Source organism: Moschus berezovskii, chromosome 1 (genome assembly GCF_049115385.1).
Source record: "Moschus berezovskii isolate FMDL1 chromosome 1, NW_MosBer_1.0, whole genome shotgun sequence".
In the NCBI taxonomy this organism is placed as follows: Eukaryota; Metazoa; Chordata; class Mammalia; order Artiodactyla; family Moschidae; genus Moschus; species Moschus berezovskii.
In genome coordinates this window covers 154,144,498-154,158,871 of record NC_142460.1, presented here as the reverse complement: position 1 = coordinate 154,158,871, position 14,374 = coordinate 154,144,498, and the positions used below count along the sequence as shown (strand labels likewise).

The 14,374-nt window shown below is 46.1% G+C and overlaps 1 protein-coding gene across 2 annotated transcripts in view; it reads left to right on the top strand.

Moving 5' to 3' along the window:
- Nucleotides 1-14,374, top strand: part of ESYT3 (extended synaptotagmin 3) — a 54,754-nt gene that overhangs the window by 7,979 nt on the left and 32,401 nt on the right. For both annotated transcript variants that reach the window (XM_055413021.2, XM_055413010.2), the window contains exon 2: nucleotides 13,497-13,538. In XM_055413021.2, coding sequence (XP_055268996.2) covers nucleotides 13,497-13,538 — 42 coding nt within the window. The remainder of the gene's footprint in view (nucleotides 1-13,496; nucleotides 13,539-14,374) is intronic.

Below are 14,374 nucleotides of genomic sequence, written 5' to 3'. Positions count from 1 at the left end.
TCTGCAATGTAAATCTTAGTCCCTGGACTTCCCTGGTAGTCCAGCAGTTAAGACTTGGGCTTCCAATGCAAGGGACCTGGGTTTGATCCCTGGCTGGGGAACTAAGATCCCACAAGGTTTGCAGTATAGCCAAAAGATTAAAAAAAAAATCTCAGACCCTGTTTCTCTAATTCCTTCCATAGATTACACATTAAACTTATCTGTCAAAACTTAAGAACTTGAAAGGTCCTCATTTCTACCTCACTGTGGCCTTATCAGCATGGAGGAGGAACAGGCGGAGGAGGAAGAAGATGATGACTATTGTTGTTCAGTCATGTCTCCCAGAGCTTGTTCAAATTCAGAGTCAGTGATGCCATCCAACCATCTCATCCTCTGTCATTCCCTTCTCCTTCCTAAAGTCTTTCCCAGCATCAGGATCTTTTCTGCTCCAGCTTTAGCATCAGTTCTTCTGATGAATATTCAAGGTTGATTTCCTTTTAGATTGACTGGTTTGATCTCCTTACTGTCCAAGAGTCTTCTCCAACACCACAGTTTGAAGGCATCAATTCTTTGGTGCTCAGCCTTCTTTATGGTCCAACTCTCACAACTGTACATGACTACTGGAAAAACCATAGCTTTGACTAGCCAGACCTTTGTCAGCCAAGTAATGTCTCTGCTTTTTAATATGCTGTCTAGGTTGATCATAACTTTTCTTCCAAGGAGCAAGCATCTTTTCATTTCATGGCTACAGTCACCATCTGCTTTGATTTTGGAGCCCAAGAAAATAAAGTCTGTCACTGTTTCCATTTTTCCCCCATCTGTTTGCCATGAAGTGATGGGACCAAATGCCATGATCTTCGTTTTTTTAAGGTTGAGTTTTATACCAGCTTTTTCACTCTCCTCTTTCACCTTCATCAAGATGCTCTTTAGTTCCTCTTCACTTTCTGCCATTAGGGTGGTATCATCTGTATATCTGAGTTTATTGATATTTCTCCTGGCAAAATTCTCTTGATTCCAGCGTGTACTTCATCCAGCCCAGCATTTCACATGATGTACTCTGTGAGCTGTGGTGTTGGAGAAGACTCTTGAGAGTCCCTTGTACTGCAAGGAGATCCAACCAGTCCATTCTAAAGGAGATCAGTCCTGGGTGTTCGTTGGAAGGACTGATGCTAAAGCTGAAACTGCAATACTTTGGCCACCTCACGCGACGAGTTGACTCACTGGAAAAGACTCTGATGCTAGGAAAGGTTGGGGGCGGGAGGAGAAGGGGACGACCGAGAATGAGATGGCTGGATGGCATCACCGACTCTGTGGACATGAGTTTGAGTGAACTCCTGGAGTTGGTGATGGACAGGGAGGCCTGGCGTGAGTGAACTCCGGGAGTTGGTGGTGGACAGGGAGGCCTGGCGTGGTGTGATTCATGGGGTCGCAGAGAGTCGGACACGACTGAGCGACTGAACTGAACTGAACTGAACTCTGCATATAAGTAAAATAAGCAGGGTGACAATATACAACCTTGACATACTCCTTTCCCGATTGGAACCAGTCTATTGCTCCATGTCTGGTTCTAACTGTTGCTTCTTGACCCACATACAGGTTTCTCAGAAGACAGGTCAGGCGGTCTGGTATTCCCATCTCTTGAAGAATTTTCCACAGTTTGTTGTGATCCACACAGTCAAGGCTTTGGCATAGTCAATTAAGCAGAAGTAGATGTTTTTCTGGAATTCTCTTGTTGTTCCTATGATTCAACAGATGTTGGCAATTTGATCTCTAGCTTTTCTGCCTTTTCTAAATCCAGCTTGTACATCTGGAAATTCTTGGTTCATGTACTATTGAAGCCTGGCTTGGAGGATTTTGAGCATGACTTTGCTAGCATGTGAAATGAGCATGATTGTCTGGTAGTTTGAACATTCTTTGGCATTGCCCTCCTTTGGGATTGGATGATTGGCCTTTTACTAATTTAATGAGCAAGAGGATAAGTTTTTTTTACCCTCAAGGCATTACCAGATCTAGCAGGATCACTGAACTCTAGCAATTTAGGATTATACTCAGATGGGGCTTCCCCAGTGGCTTAGTGGTAAAGAAACTGCCTAGAGTGAAGGAGACCTGGGTTCAATCCCTGGGTTGGGAAGATCCCCTGGAGAAGGGCATGGGTTCAGAAGAGCCCAGCAGGCTTCAGTCCATTGGGTCACAATGAGTTGGACATGACTGAAGCAACTTTGCATGCATGTGTGCACTCCTTGAAACAATGACTCTGCAGGTAGCTCAGAGCAGTCCCTCTCTGCTCTGAGCCTTTACTCAGCCTGGATGATAGGCTCCTGCCATCTGCACTATCTGTCTGCCTAGTTATCCTGCTGAGTCCAGCTAACTGAGGACAGTTCAAGGCTGGTTGTGCTGCTCAGGGACCTACAGATTCTAGAACAGTTGTTATTGTTTAGTTGCTCAGTCATGTCCAACTCTGCAACCCCATGGACTGTAGCCTGCCAGACTCCTCTGTCCATGGGATTTTTCAGGCAAGAATACTGGAGTGGGTTGCCATTTCGTTCTCCAGAGGAATCTTCCCAACCGGGTCTCCTTCACTGAGAAGTGGATTCTTTACTGCTGAACCACCAGAAAAGCCCCCAAAATGGAATTCCAAGCTGGCAAAGCAGTTATTTCTCTTAAGGCTCTTTGGGCAGGGTGATTTTCACCCCAAAAGCAGCAGATTTAATAGCTGTTTTCAGGAATTTCCTGGTATTCCAGTGGTTAAGACTCCAAGCTTCCAATACAGGGAGCCCAGATTCAGCCCCTGGTTGGGGAACTAAGATCCCACATGCTGTGCTGTGCAATCAAAAATAATAATAATTTTAAAAAGTAGTTTTCATGGTTAAATGTTTACCTCCCAAGAACAGAATAAAAAAAGGGTTGTAAGGCAGTGTTTCATGAGGAGATAAGTGACTGAAATATGGGCTATTTTCTGGTGGGGGAGGAACTCTGCATGGACACCCACAGACTAGGGACTGTCTCAAGAGGATAGGAGCCCAGCAAGGCCTCTTGTGCAGCGTCCCCTTCCCTGACAGACACCTGGGAGAGGATCTTCTCTCTTCTTTCCATTGGGGAGGGGTTGGCAAGATCAGATAAGTCAGCAGGAGTGTGTGTATAGAAATGCCCTTTGGAGCAGGATCCAGAGGCTTTTTTCTTTTTCTTTCTAGAAAAGAGTGTGTACTTAGATCTTTGTGTGTACATGTGATTCAGTGGCAGAAAGTGAAAAGGAACTAAAGAGCATCTTGATGAGGGTGAAAGAGGAGAGTGAAAAAGCTGGCTTGAAACTCAACACTTAAAAAACTAAGGATCATAGCATCTGGTCCCATTCTTTCATGAGAAATGGATGGCTAAGAAATGGAAGCAGTGACAAATTTTATTTTCTTGGGCCCCAAAATCATTGTGGATGGTGACTGCAGACATGAAATTAAAAGACAAGTCCTCCTTGGAAGAAAAGCTATGACCAACCTAAACCACATATTAAAAAGCAGAGACATTACTTGGCCAACAAAGATCTGGTTAGTCAAAGCTATGGTTCCATTAGTCATGTATGGATGTGAGAGTTGGGCCATAAAGAAGGCTGAGCACCAAAGAATTGATGCTTTCGAATTGTAGTACTGGAGAAGACTCTTAAGAGTCCCTTGGACTTCATGGAGATCAAACCAGCCAACCCTAAAGGAAATCAACCCTGAGTGTTCATTGGAAGGACTGATGCTAAAGCTGAAGCTCCAATACTTTGGCCACCTGATGTGAGGAGCTGACTCATTGAAAAAGACTCTGATGCTGGGAAAGATTGAGGGTGACAGGAGAAGGGGGTGGCAGAGGATGAGATGGTAAGATAGCACCACCAACTTGATGGACATGAAGTTGAGCAAATTATGGGAGACAATAGAGAACAGAGGAGCCTGGTAGGCTGCAGTCCATGGGGTCACAGAGTTGTACATGACTTAATGACTGAACAACAAGTGATTTTGTGGATGGGTCTGTGTAATTCTGGGTGTGTGTGTCTTTGTGTGTACATGTATCTGTGCATCTGTGTATATCTTGGTGTGTGTGTCTACATGTGTGTGTCCACCTACCTGTATATGTCTGTGTGTGTCTGTATGTCTGTACACAGCTGCTCCCAAGGGAGGAGCCACTGTCTCTGTGAGAGGGAAGCAGGATTCACCAAGTGACAGGCACGCTCTGTAAGTGAAGCCCTCTAGTCCCCTGCCTCCTGAGAGAGTCTGGTGGCCAGAACCTCCTGTCCAGCCCTCTCAGCCCAACTCCAGCCCATCTGTGGGCTCCACCCGCCCCGGTGGCATGCAGCCCTCACACTCTGGTTCCATTTCCTCACTGCTGTGCAATCACTTTTCCTAAAGAGTTTAAGAAATAAAGCATGTGACCACCTACTGATGAAGCACCAACATGATGCATTTTGGTGACCTCTGCCAGTCTAGAATTCTTAGACTTGTTTTATTTATTTATATACGTGTATATATGTATTTATATGGCTATACTGGCTCTTAGTTGTGGAATGCAGGATCTTCAGTTGCAGCCTGTGGATCTAGTTCCCTGACCAAGGATCGAATCTGGGTGCCCTGAATTGGGAGTGCGGAGTCTTAGCCACTGGACCACCAGGGAAGTCCCAGACTTGGTTTGATTTAGTCTTTCTTGCCTCTCTAGGCTCTGATTACCACCACTCTTGACCATATCTAAAAATGCCATCATTAAATTATTAGTGCACTTTGCCTGGAAGGCTTTGGCCCAAGTACACTAATAGCAGCATGACAGTGTTAGCTTAAGGAGGCCTTAGATGTGGGCTGAGGGCTCATCTGTTGAAACTTGCCTGAGGGCTCCTGCGGGCAGAAGAGCAGGCATCTGAGATTCTGGTGACTTGACCACAGGCCCCAGCAACTTTTGAATTTTCCAGGATTGCTCTGGAGAACTGCCCATACCTGTAATACATCAGTCAGAAGAGTGTTTGTGTTTCTATGGAGATGAACCTTCAAGAGCTCTGTCTCCATTTAGAAGTACAGTTGTCCTTTCTCTCTCTGGATTGTAGATCCTGTGGGCAGCACAGGACTGAGCAGCTTCTCTGCTCTCAATCAGGAGAAGCCTGAGGCTGCAGGAAAGGGACCGCACACCTGTTAGAGGCCAGGGCAGTGCCTTGAGCCAGGCAGAATCGCGGTACTGTGTTTTCCACCTGTTAGTTCATGCCTCCCTTTGCTCTTTGTGGCACAAAAGATATTCCCTTTGTAAAAGAATTGAGGTCCGTAGGCTACTGGTAAAAATTTGATGACAAAGAAATATTCTCCTCAGAGTAATCACTGGGGACACAGGCTGTGACTACATCCCTGGTCAGGAACACTGGGGAGCAGAAAGGCCACCTTGTTCTAGGGCTGGGGCAGGTCCTCCAGCCTGGGAGGCCCTGTGCGCTCATGCTTTCGCATCCTCCACCACCAGGATCAGAAGGAGCAGGTGAGCTTATTAAAGATGCAAGTTTCGAGGCTCTGTCCCCATCCTCCTGAGTCAGAATCTCAGAGGGACCTGACCAAGAATCCACATTTCACCAGCTTTCCAGGTGATGTTTTTATACAGAAAATTTGAGAACCGCTCAGAGTCTAGCCCTTTGCGTTGCCTGGTGGTGGGTGTGTCTCTCATCCTAACTGGTCCCAGAGACTCCTGGATACTCCCAGGCTCATGGGAATTGGAACGAAAATGACTTTAGGACTCAGTCTGAGAGTGAGCCAACCTGGCTTCTTTTTCTGCCTTCCCTTTGTTTGTTTACCTGGGGAGGGAAAGACACAGGCAGAGGCTTTGATTGGATCCTTTTGCCCTGCCTACACTTGGAGCGCCCCTATTGGGCAGAATTTCGCGTGCACCCCTGGTCCTTCCTCTTGCGCTTCATCGGGTTTTAGCTGTATCTCTCCTCATTTTCTGTTCTCCTTTCTCAGCAGTCTCCCAAAGTGCAAAGCCGTGGGCACTAGGAGACCCAGGGAATTTGCTGGGCTTTGGATCAAACAGAACTAGACATACAACCCACATGATCTTGTTCTTGACAAGTACCTAAGGACAGAGATGTCAGTGTTTGTACCTCTGACCCAGGGATCAAACCCAGATCTCCTGCATTGCAGGCAGATTCTTTACCATCTTTTACCACCAGGGAAGCCCTTAGTGACCTAGAAAGTGTGGCCTAGTGGTGAAGGTTCAGGTCCCATGAGGGCAGTCCTCTACCAAATTAGACTTTCTGCAGGAGAGGAAAACAGTGGTATGTAATGTTTTGTAAGAGGAGTGAGTGTGCAAGAGTGGGAAAATCACAGACAGTCCTGGATCTGGGTCACAGCTCTAGTACTCCACAGCTGGTGATAGTAAGTTCATTCTCAGCCTTAGTTTCATTATCTGTAAAATGGGGCTAATAAGGGATTAAAGTAAGTCTTAAAGGACATAACATGAATTCAGAAAGGCTGAAAACAGGATGGAAAAAAGATACAACTGGGCAACTTTGAAATAAAAGCAAGCCCATAGTAACAATTTTCATATTAACTCAGATATGTCTTAAAGACAGAGATGTTATATGCTTATAAAAGTATGAAAATATTAGTTGCTCAGTCCTGTCTGACTCTTTACACCCCATGGACTGGAACCCACAAGACTCCTCTGTCCATGGAATTTTCCAGGCAAGAATACTGGAGTGGTTGTCATGCCCTTCTCCAGTATGCACATTAAAGGAACCATAATTAAGAAGGTATAGTAATCATGGCCAGATATGTACTTCATAATATAAACTTGAAATATAAGCCAACAACTCACAGACTGCTTGGAGAATTAGATAAATCAGCAGTTGGGCTTGAAATTTTTCATATATTCCTCTCTGAAAATGAAAAATCAAGTACACAAAAGAGTAAACAAGGATGAACACTATTTAAAGGCAGTGATTAATAATGTGGTCATCTGTGGAACAGTCATGGGAATTAATCATATAACCAGTCTACAAAGATATTTTCGATATATTCCAATGAATCATGTACCAGGTCACAAAGGTATTATCAATATATTCCAATGAGCAGACTGTTCAGAACGTAAAGAAATGAAATTAGAAAACAATAATAAATAGTTGTAGGTATATGTCTAGATAATTTTAAAATATTACTATTTAAAAACCATTGTTTTAGAAAGAAGAACACCAATACAGTATATTAACGCATATATATGGAATTTAGAAAGATGGTAATGATGACCCTATATAAGAGACAGCAAAAGACAGATGTAAAGAACAGACTTTTGGACTCTGTGGGAGAAGGCGTGGGTGGGATGATTTGAGAGAGTAGCATGTGAAACAGATCGCCAGTTCAGGTCCAATGCATGAGACAGAGTGCTCAGGGCTGGTACACTGGGATGACCCTGAGGGATGGGGAGGGAGGTGGGAGGAGGGTTCAGAATGGGGAACACAGGTACATCCATGGCTGATTCAAGTGAAAGTATGGCAAAAACCACCATAATATTGTAATTAGCCTCCAATTAAAATTTAAAAAAAAACCCTTTTTTAAAACATAGACATTTCAAAAACTGAGAGCCGAATAATGATGAAAACTGGTGTCAAAAATTGTAAGGGAATTTATAACTTTAAATTTATCATAAAATAAGAAAAATTGAAAAATAAATGATTCAACTCTAAAACAGAGTCTGACTCATAAAATAACAATAGGTTTAGATCAAAGAAATAAGAAAGAAGAACATGATAAATATAAGGATGAAAATGAAGAAAAAATTTAAAATAACAGTAGGGACTTCTTTGGTGGTCCAGTGGTTAAGACTTCATGCTCCCAGAGCAGGAGGCACGGGGTTTGATCCTTGGTTGGGAACTAAGATTCCTCAGGCTGCTCAGTGCAGCCAAAAGTATAAAAGGTAAAGAAAATTATTAACTGAAGTTAGTTGTCTGAAAGATTAAACAACAGGCCAATAGGCACAACTTTGTCAAACTTGATTATGAAAAAAAGATAAACTCTAGAATGAAAAAGGCAGAAATAACTATATAGGTATAACAGATCAAAACAATAAAACATTGTAAACAACTATGTATCAAGACATTTGAAAGCCTGGATGAACTAGATGCATTTCTAGAAAAATATAAATGTCAAGATTACCACACTAAGAGATCAGTAGACCTTTAACCTTTAAAGACACCATTGACCTGTAAAGAGAGAAATGGTGATTAACCACCCTCAAAAGTCTCCAGCTAAGATGGTTTTATAGGTTGCTGCTGCTGCTGTAGGTTCAGTTTAGTTCAGTCGCTCAGTCGTGTCCGACTCTCCACTGAAGCTGCAATACTTTGGCCACCTCATGCGACAAGTTGACTCACTGGAAAAGACTCTGATGCTGGGAAAGGTTGGGGGCAGGAGGAGAAGGGGACGACCGAGAGTGAGATGGCTGGATGGCATTACCGACTCTGTGGACATGAGTTTGAGTGAACTCCAGGATTTGGTGATGGACAGGGAGGCCTGGCGTGCTGCTGTAGGTTAAGATATACTAAATTCCATCATTCAGATAATTCCTATGTTTATACATTGTTTCAGAAGATAAGGAAAGGTGTCCCACTCATTTTACAATTATTCATAAAATCTCTATATCGAAATCAGATAGAAATTGTCCAAGAACAAAAGCTGTTCAGTTCAGTTGCTCAGTCATGTCTGATTCTTTGTGACCCCATGGACTGCAGCATGCGAGGGTTCCCTGTCTATCACCAACTCCCGGAGCCTATCACGTTGGTGATGCCATCCAACCATCTCATCCTCTGTCGTCCCCTTCTCCTCCTGCCTTCAATCTTTCCCAGCATCAGGGTCTTTTCCAATGAGTTGGTTCTTCGCTTCAGGTGGCCAAAGTATTGGAGTTTTAGCTTCAGCATCAGTCCTTCCAATGAATATTCACAACTGCTTTCCTTTAGGATTGACTGGTTGGATCTCCTTGCAGTCCAAGGGGACTTAAGCTGTAGGTATCACTTTGAATCATTAGTGTATAAAACCTAAGTGAGATATCAGGCTAGCTAAATATTTTAAGTAGGATTTATCCCAGGAAAGAGAGATGGTTCTGGTTTAGAAAGAAACATCAGTTAAGTTGATCACACTAATGGATGAAAGGGGAAAAATAACTTTGAGCAGCTCAATAGATAAGAGAAAGTATTGAATAGTTCAATACCCATTTATAGCTCTTGGAAGTTTAGAAATTGAAAAGAACTTCCTCAGTGTGATAGAGGCTATCTTCCCAAATTTATAGCAAAAATCATGCTTAATGGAGAAACTTCCTTTTGAGGTTGGGAACCGGATAGAGCTACTTGCTATCACCACCAGTGCCTGTGTAGTGCCAGACGACTGGCCGAGAGAGACAACTGGCCGAGAGAAACAAGTGTAAGGATAAGGAGTGGGAAAAAAAGAAATTGTTATCACTTGGAGATTACAAATGTGTATAAATTACCTATGAGAATTAACAGAACTGGTAACAAATTTCAAGAAAAGTTGCCCAGAAAATGAAACATCATTTTTAGTAACTGCAAAACCCACAAAGTAATGTAACAAAAAATGTGTAGGACTTCTTTAGAGGAAAGGTTATGATCCTAAATGTGAATACAATCATACAAAATGATTGCATTTTTAAAAAATGAATTTGTATGAATTCATACAAATCTGAATAAATAAAGGGAAATATTCTGCTCATGGATGCAAAATGTCATACTGTTAAAGATGTCAGTTCTTCCACAAATTAATCTATGAATTTGGAAGTATAACCATTAAAATCCGAGGAGGGTATTTTGGGGGAAGGTTGACAAGATGATTCTGAAATTCATACGGAAGCAGAAATACCTACTATTATCTAAAGCAGTTTGAAAAAGAAAAGCAAAAAGAGGGGAATCACCCTACCCCAGGTTATATTGTGAAGTCACAGAGATTAAAATAATGTGGTAGTGATGCCAGAACAGGCAAACAGGCCATGGTGTTCAGTGCCAAGTCCTGAAACACACTGAGGTACACGTGAGAAGCTCATGCGTGAGGGAAGTAACTTCCTAGTTAGTAGGAAACATGAACTAGTCTCCCACCTCCTCCCCTCCCCCCACCTCCTCACCCAACCCCCCCCTCCCTTCCTTCCTCCTCCTTTGCACCTTCCCCTTATCTTCCTTCTTAGGAAATTGCCTTCAAGTGTGTGGATAAATTATATACCTACCTCATCCACTATAAAAAAAAAAAATTCCAGACATATTGAAGACCTTCCTTTTATGTGAAAACTAAAACACAAAGCCAGCAGATAAAAACAGAATAATTTTGAGAATTTGGAGTCGGGAAAGGTCTGAATTATAATGAGAGAAAGACTCGTTTGTCTGCCTGGGACTGACAGCGCACTGGGTGTGAGCAGTTGCTCCATAAAGGTCAACCTGTCTGCTTCCTTCCCTGATCCAGAACTTACTCGGGGCAGTCACAAAGGAAGTGGCCCAGCTCTTGTGCTGTCTCCTGGAGGAGGGTGACAGGGCTAAGATTCAGGCCCAGGGAGGCCCTTCGCTGCCTAAGGTGAAATAGGGTGTCTTGATGGTCTCTCTGAATCACTGCTCGTGTCAGGGGTTCAGACTCACTCTCTGGGAGCATCTCTTAGGCAGGAGCCTCAAATACAGGTGAGGGTGGTCTGGAGAGACCATAACAACGTACTCAGTGCGGTCCCTGGGCCTTCCGCGCTGTCCTCCCTTCAGGGTGAGTGTGGGTCACTCTAATGCAGGTGGTGGGCTGGTCAGTGGTCCCTTACAACCAACCCTGACTGAACTCCAGGATCATGCCAGGAGCTTGTTAAAAATGAATTAGAAGCCCCACCCTGGTGCACCCTGATGAATCTATTGGATTCATCAGATGGAGGCAGTGTGGGAATCCCAAGTGTGGGTAATGTCTGACCGAGCATGCTGGATCACCTTTCCAGGATCCAGCAGATCAGCACTTCTCTGCTCCCAGGGGAGAGAACCACCTGGGCAGGGGTGCAGCGCATTGGAAGGGGTAGGCACATAGGGTGTGTGGGGGCGGGATGGGAAGTTAAGGTGGAAGGAAGGGTATGAAATGTCCAGCCAGCAGGCCTGGGCAGGAGACGGGCAGAGGCTCCAGTGACAGCTCCTGCTGTAACCAAACTCTTCCTTTTGTGAGGCCCCCCTTCCCCGGCCTGGGTGCTGATCCTGTACTGGAATAGCCTGTTAATGGCATGCTTCCTTTAGCAGCCTGGGAGCTCCTTGAGGACAGGAGCATTCATTCATTCCACATTCATTCATTCATTCCACAAATAGTTATTAAGACATTCATACACCTGAGATAGGTGCTAAGAGGGAGCACAGCTGAGTCAGCCCACCAAAGCTTGCCATGCGGTGCGGAGGCAGGCAGAAGGCCGATCAACTTTAATAAGGGGGGTTGAAAGCTGTAGTGGAGAAGCAGCAACACCTAATCGGGACACTAAGCCTCAACCTGAGAGCTCTGGGAAGGCTGCTGGGAAGAAGGGAGGTCTAAGAGAGGGGTGAATGGAGCAGTCAAAGGGATGGAAAGAGGTCTGATTCAGCCCCACATGCAGGAGTTTTACTTCAGTGCTGGGCAGTGAGTGTACCCAGGAGCAATGGAGGAGTCTTCCCCCTGCGCTGGCCTGGAGCCCAGTTTGGTGACCTGGTCAGGCTCCTGCCCCACTCCCCTTAAGATTCCTTCCTCATTATCCCCTTCTGTTCCTGGGCCAGACTGGCTCCCTCTCTGGGAACCAGGCCGTATTGGCAGCACCTGGGAATATTAGATGCTTCTCCCAGGTATTGGCCCCAGGCCCAGAGCTGGGGAAGCTGAGCCTGGGAGGATGGTGTGATGTTCCAGGGGTCTCAGAAGCACTGGGCTCCTCTAACCTCTCAGCACCTGGGAATATTGGATGCTTCTCCCAGGTATTGGCCCCAGGCCCAGAGCTGGGGAAGCTGAGCCTGGGAGGATGGTGTGATGTTCCAGGGGTCTCAGAAGCACTGGGCTCCTCTAACCTCTCAGACTGTTAACAACTGCTCCAAGGGAATTCCCTGGTGGTCCAGTGGTTAGGTCTCCTTACTTCCCCTTCAGGGGACATGGGTGCATCCCTGGTTGGGTAACCAAGATCCTGCAAGCCACTCAGTGCAGCCAAAATTTAAAAAACAGGACAAAAAAAATATTGCTCATGAGAGAATGAAGTCTCTCTCCCCTCCTTTGGGAACGGCTCTTCTCCTGGGCAGGTGGATGAGGCCTCGGTCTGTGTGTGGATCCTTGGGGGCATCCCTGGGCAGCACAGGGCCTGGCACTTGACAGGGCTGCGCTAGGCGTGTGCACTGTATAGACACATATACTCAGTCCCTGGACAGCGCACCTTCTGAGCCCCTGGGGTGGGAAGGGCTGGCCCTTTCTCCTCCTCAGGAGGTCCCAGGCCCACCATGAACCTGATCTGGGGTTGACTTCATGCTCCAGACACTTGGGGCAGGGCAACAGTAAAACGACATCATTTCGTTTTATGGATCCATGGCACACATACATGCTTACTCTGTCCATCCCAGAAAATCCTGGTGGTGGGGATGATGGTGGGGCTGGAGTTAGGGGTGGGTATTAAGCTCAGTAGACATTCTGAGCCTGAGACTCTTGTGGGGAGGGATTCAGCACCCTCAGAATCATGTCAAGCGAAGGTTAGGCCACAGAATTGTCACTTCACAGGGACCTCCCCCTACCCCACCCCCTGCCACCAAGGGATGCGGCAGAACTCACCTGGCAGGCCCAGAGCCTGGGGCTGTGAATATAGGACCTGGCCTGAGGGGCCTCCCTGCTGGGGACAGGGAGCCGTGGGCGGGGCCCAGGGAGGTGAGGGGGCACCCTCACTCTGTAGTTGCCCCTGAAAATGGCAGGGTGCCCTTGTTGGCCTTTCAAATGGGCAACAGTTACTTTTGGGTCAGCACCGTCATAATATATTGTTAAGTGAAAAAAAGCAGGCTAAGAAAAAGCACTGTGACCTCAGTTTCTGTGAAAACTACAGATACTTTTTTCTAGAAGAGCCTGGAAATCAACCTGGTAATGACAGTTATTACCAGGCAGCGTTCTCTGATCAAATATTTTTCCTTTTGTTTAGCTGTATTTTCTAATTTTTCTGCAGAGGCTATGATTACTTGTGTCACTAAAATAAGGGGGATGGAATTTGTAAGAAGTCAACTCAGGTGTCACCCTGGGGGAGGCCCAGGTTGGGGTTCTGTGCTTCCATCAGGAAGGTGAGGGTGGAGGGTCACTGCCGAACAGCCCTTCCACGTCTCCCACCCAGGAGCTGGTGGCCAGGGTCAGATCAGTGTCAGGTTGTCCGAGGCAGGTGGGCACCACCGGGCTGGTTCCCCTCCTGGAGGGTGGGCTCTGGGTCTCCATGGTGGGTCTCAGCAAAGCTCCTGTGCTTGGGAGTGGGAGCCTGCCTGATTCTGGGAGGGCAGCGAGTCTCAAGTCTAACTTCCTCTTTGGCCTTCTGTTCCCTAGATCCACTTCCTGGACGTGGAACGGGTTGAATGGGCCAACAAGGTAAGGCCAGGGTGGGCCTGGGGGTGCTGGCCTCACTCCAGGCCTTCTCCTCCCCCTGGGCCTGGCATGGACCCTGGATGGGGCGCGGGTCTGCGGGGAGCTTGTATGAACAAGGCAGTCCTGCAGTCCTGGTGGAAGCCTTGTCTGAGAGCCAAAGATGGCCCTTAGTCTCTGGGGTGGTGGCCTTCCACTTTTCCCACCCTCAGAGTTCTTCTCCTCACCAGACAATGACTTTCTTTTCTTAAAAAAGGTGTTTTGTTTAATTGTGGAATTTTTGTCTTTTAATTGCAAAATTAATGCATGTCCACAGTAGAAAAGTTAGAAGGTACAGAGGGAAATGCAGGCCTCCAATCCCACCAGGCTGAGACCAACGTGTCCTGGGCAGAGGAAGGCTATGATTAGGGATTTGACAGCAGCTGCTGGGTTTCGCTTGGTCCCCAGCCATGATCTGGCAGCACTGGCTATGCAACCAGGGCAGGTCCCCTGATGTCTCAGAGCTGCTTTCTGCCTTTGTGCAATGAGAATAATTATGGTCCCTGCCTCGTGGGTTTGTTGTGAGGATTAATGAGGTAATTAAAGTATCACAATGCCTGGCTCATCGAGGCCTCTGAGAGAGATGGGCACTAAGCCCTGAAACTTACCTCCTTCAGTCTCCTCCGATTAGGGTTTGAAAAGAGGGAGCTGCATCTTTAAAATGCAAGGGACTTCCCTGGTGGTCCAGTGGAAGACTTTGCCTTCCAATGCAGGGTCGGGGTGGGGTGGGGTGGGGGGCGGGCAGGTTTTGATCCCTGGCGGAGAGCTAAGATCCCACATGCCTTGTGGCCAAAATAACAAAA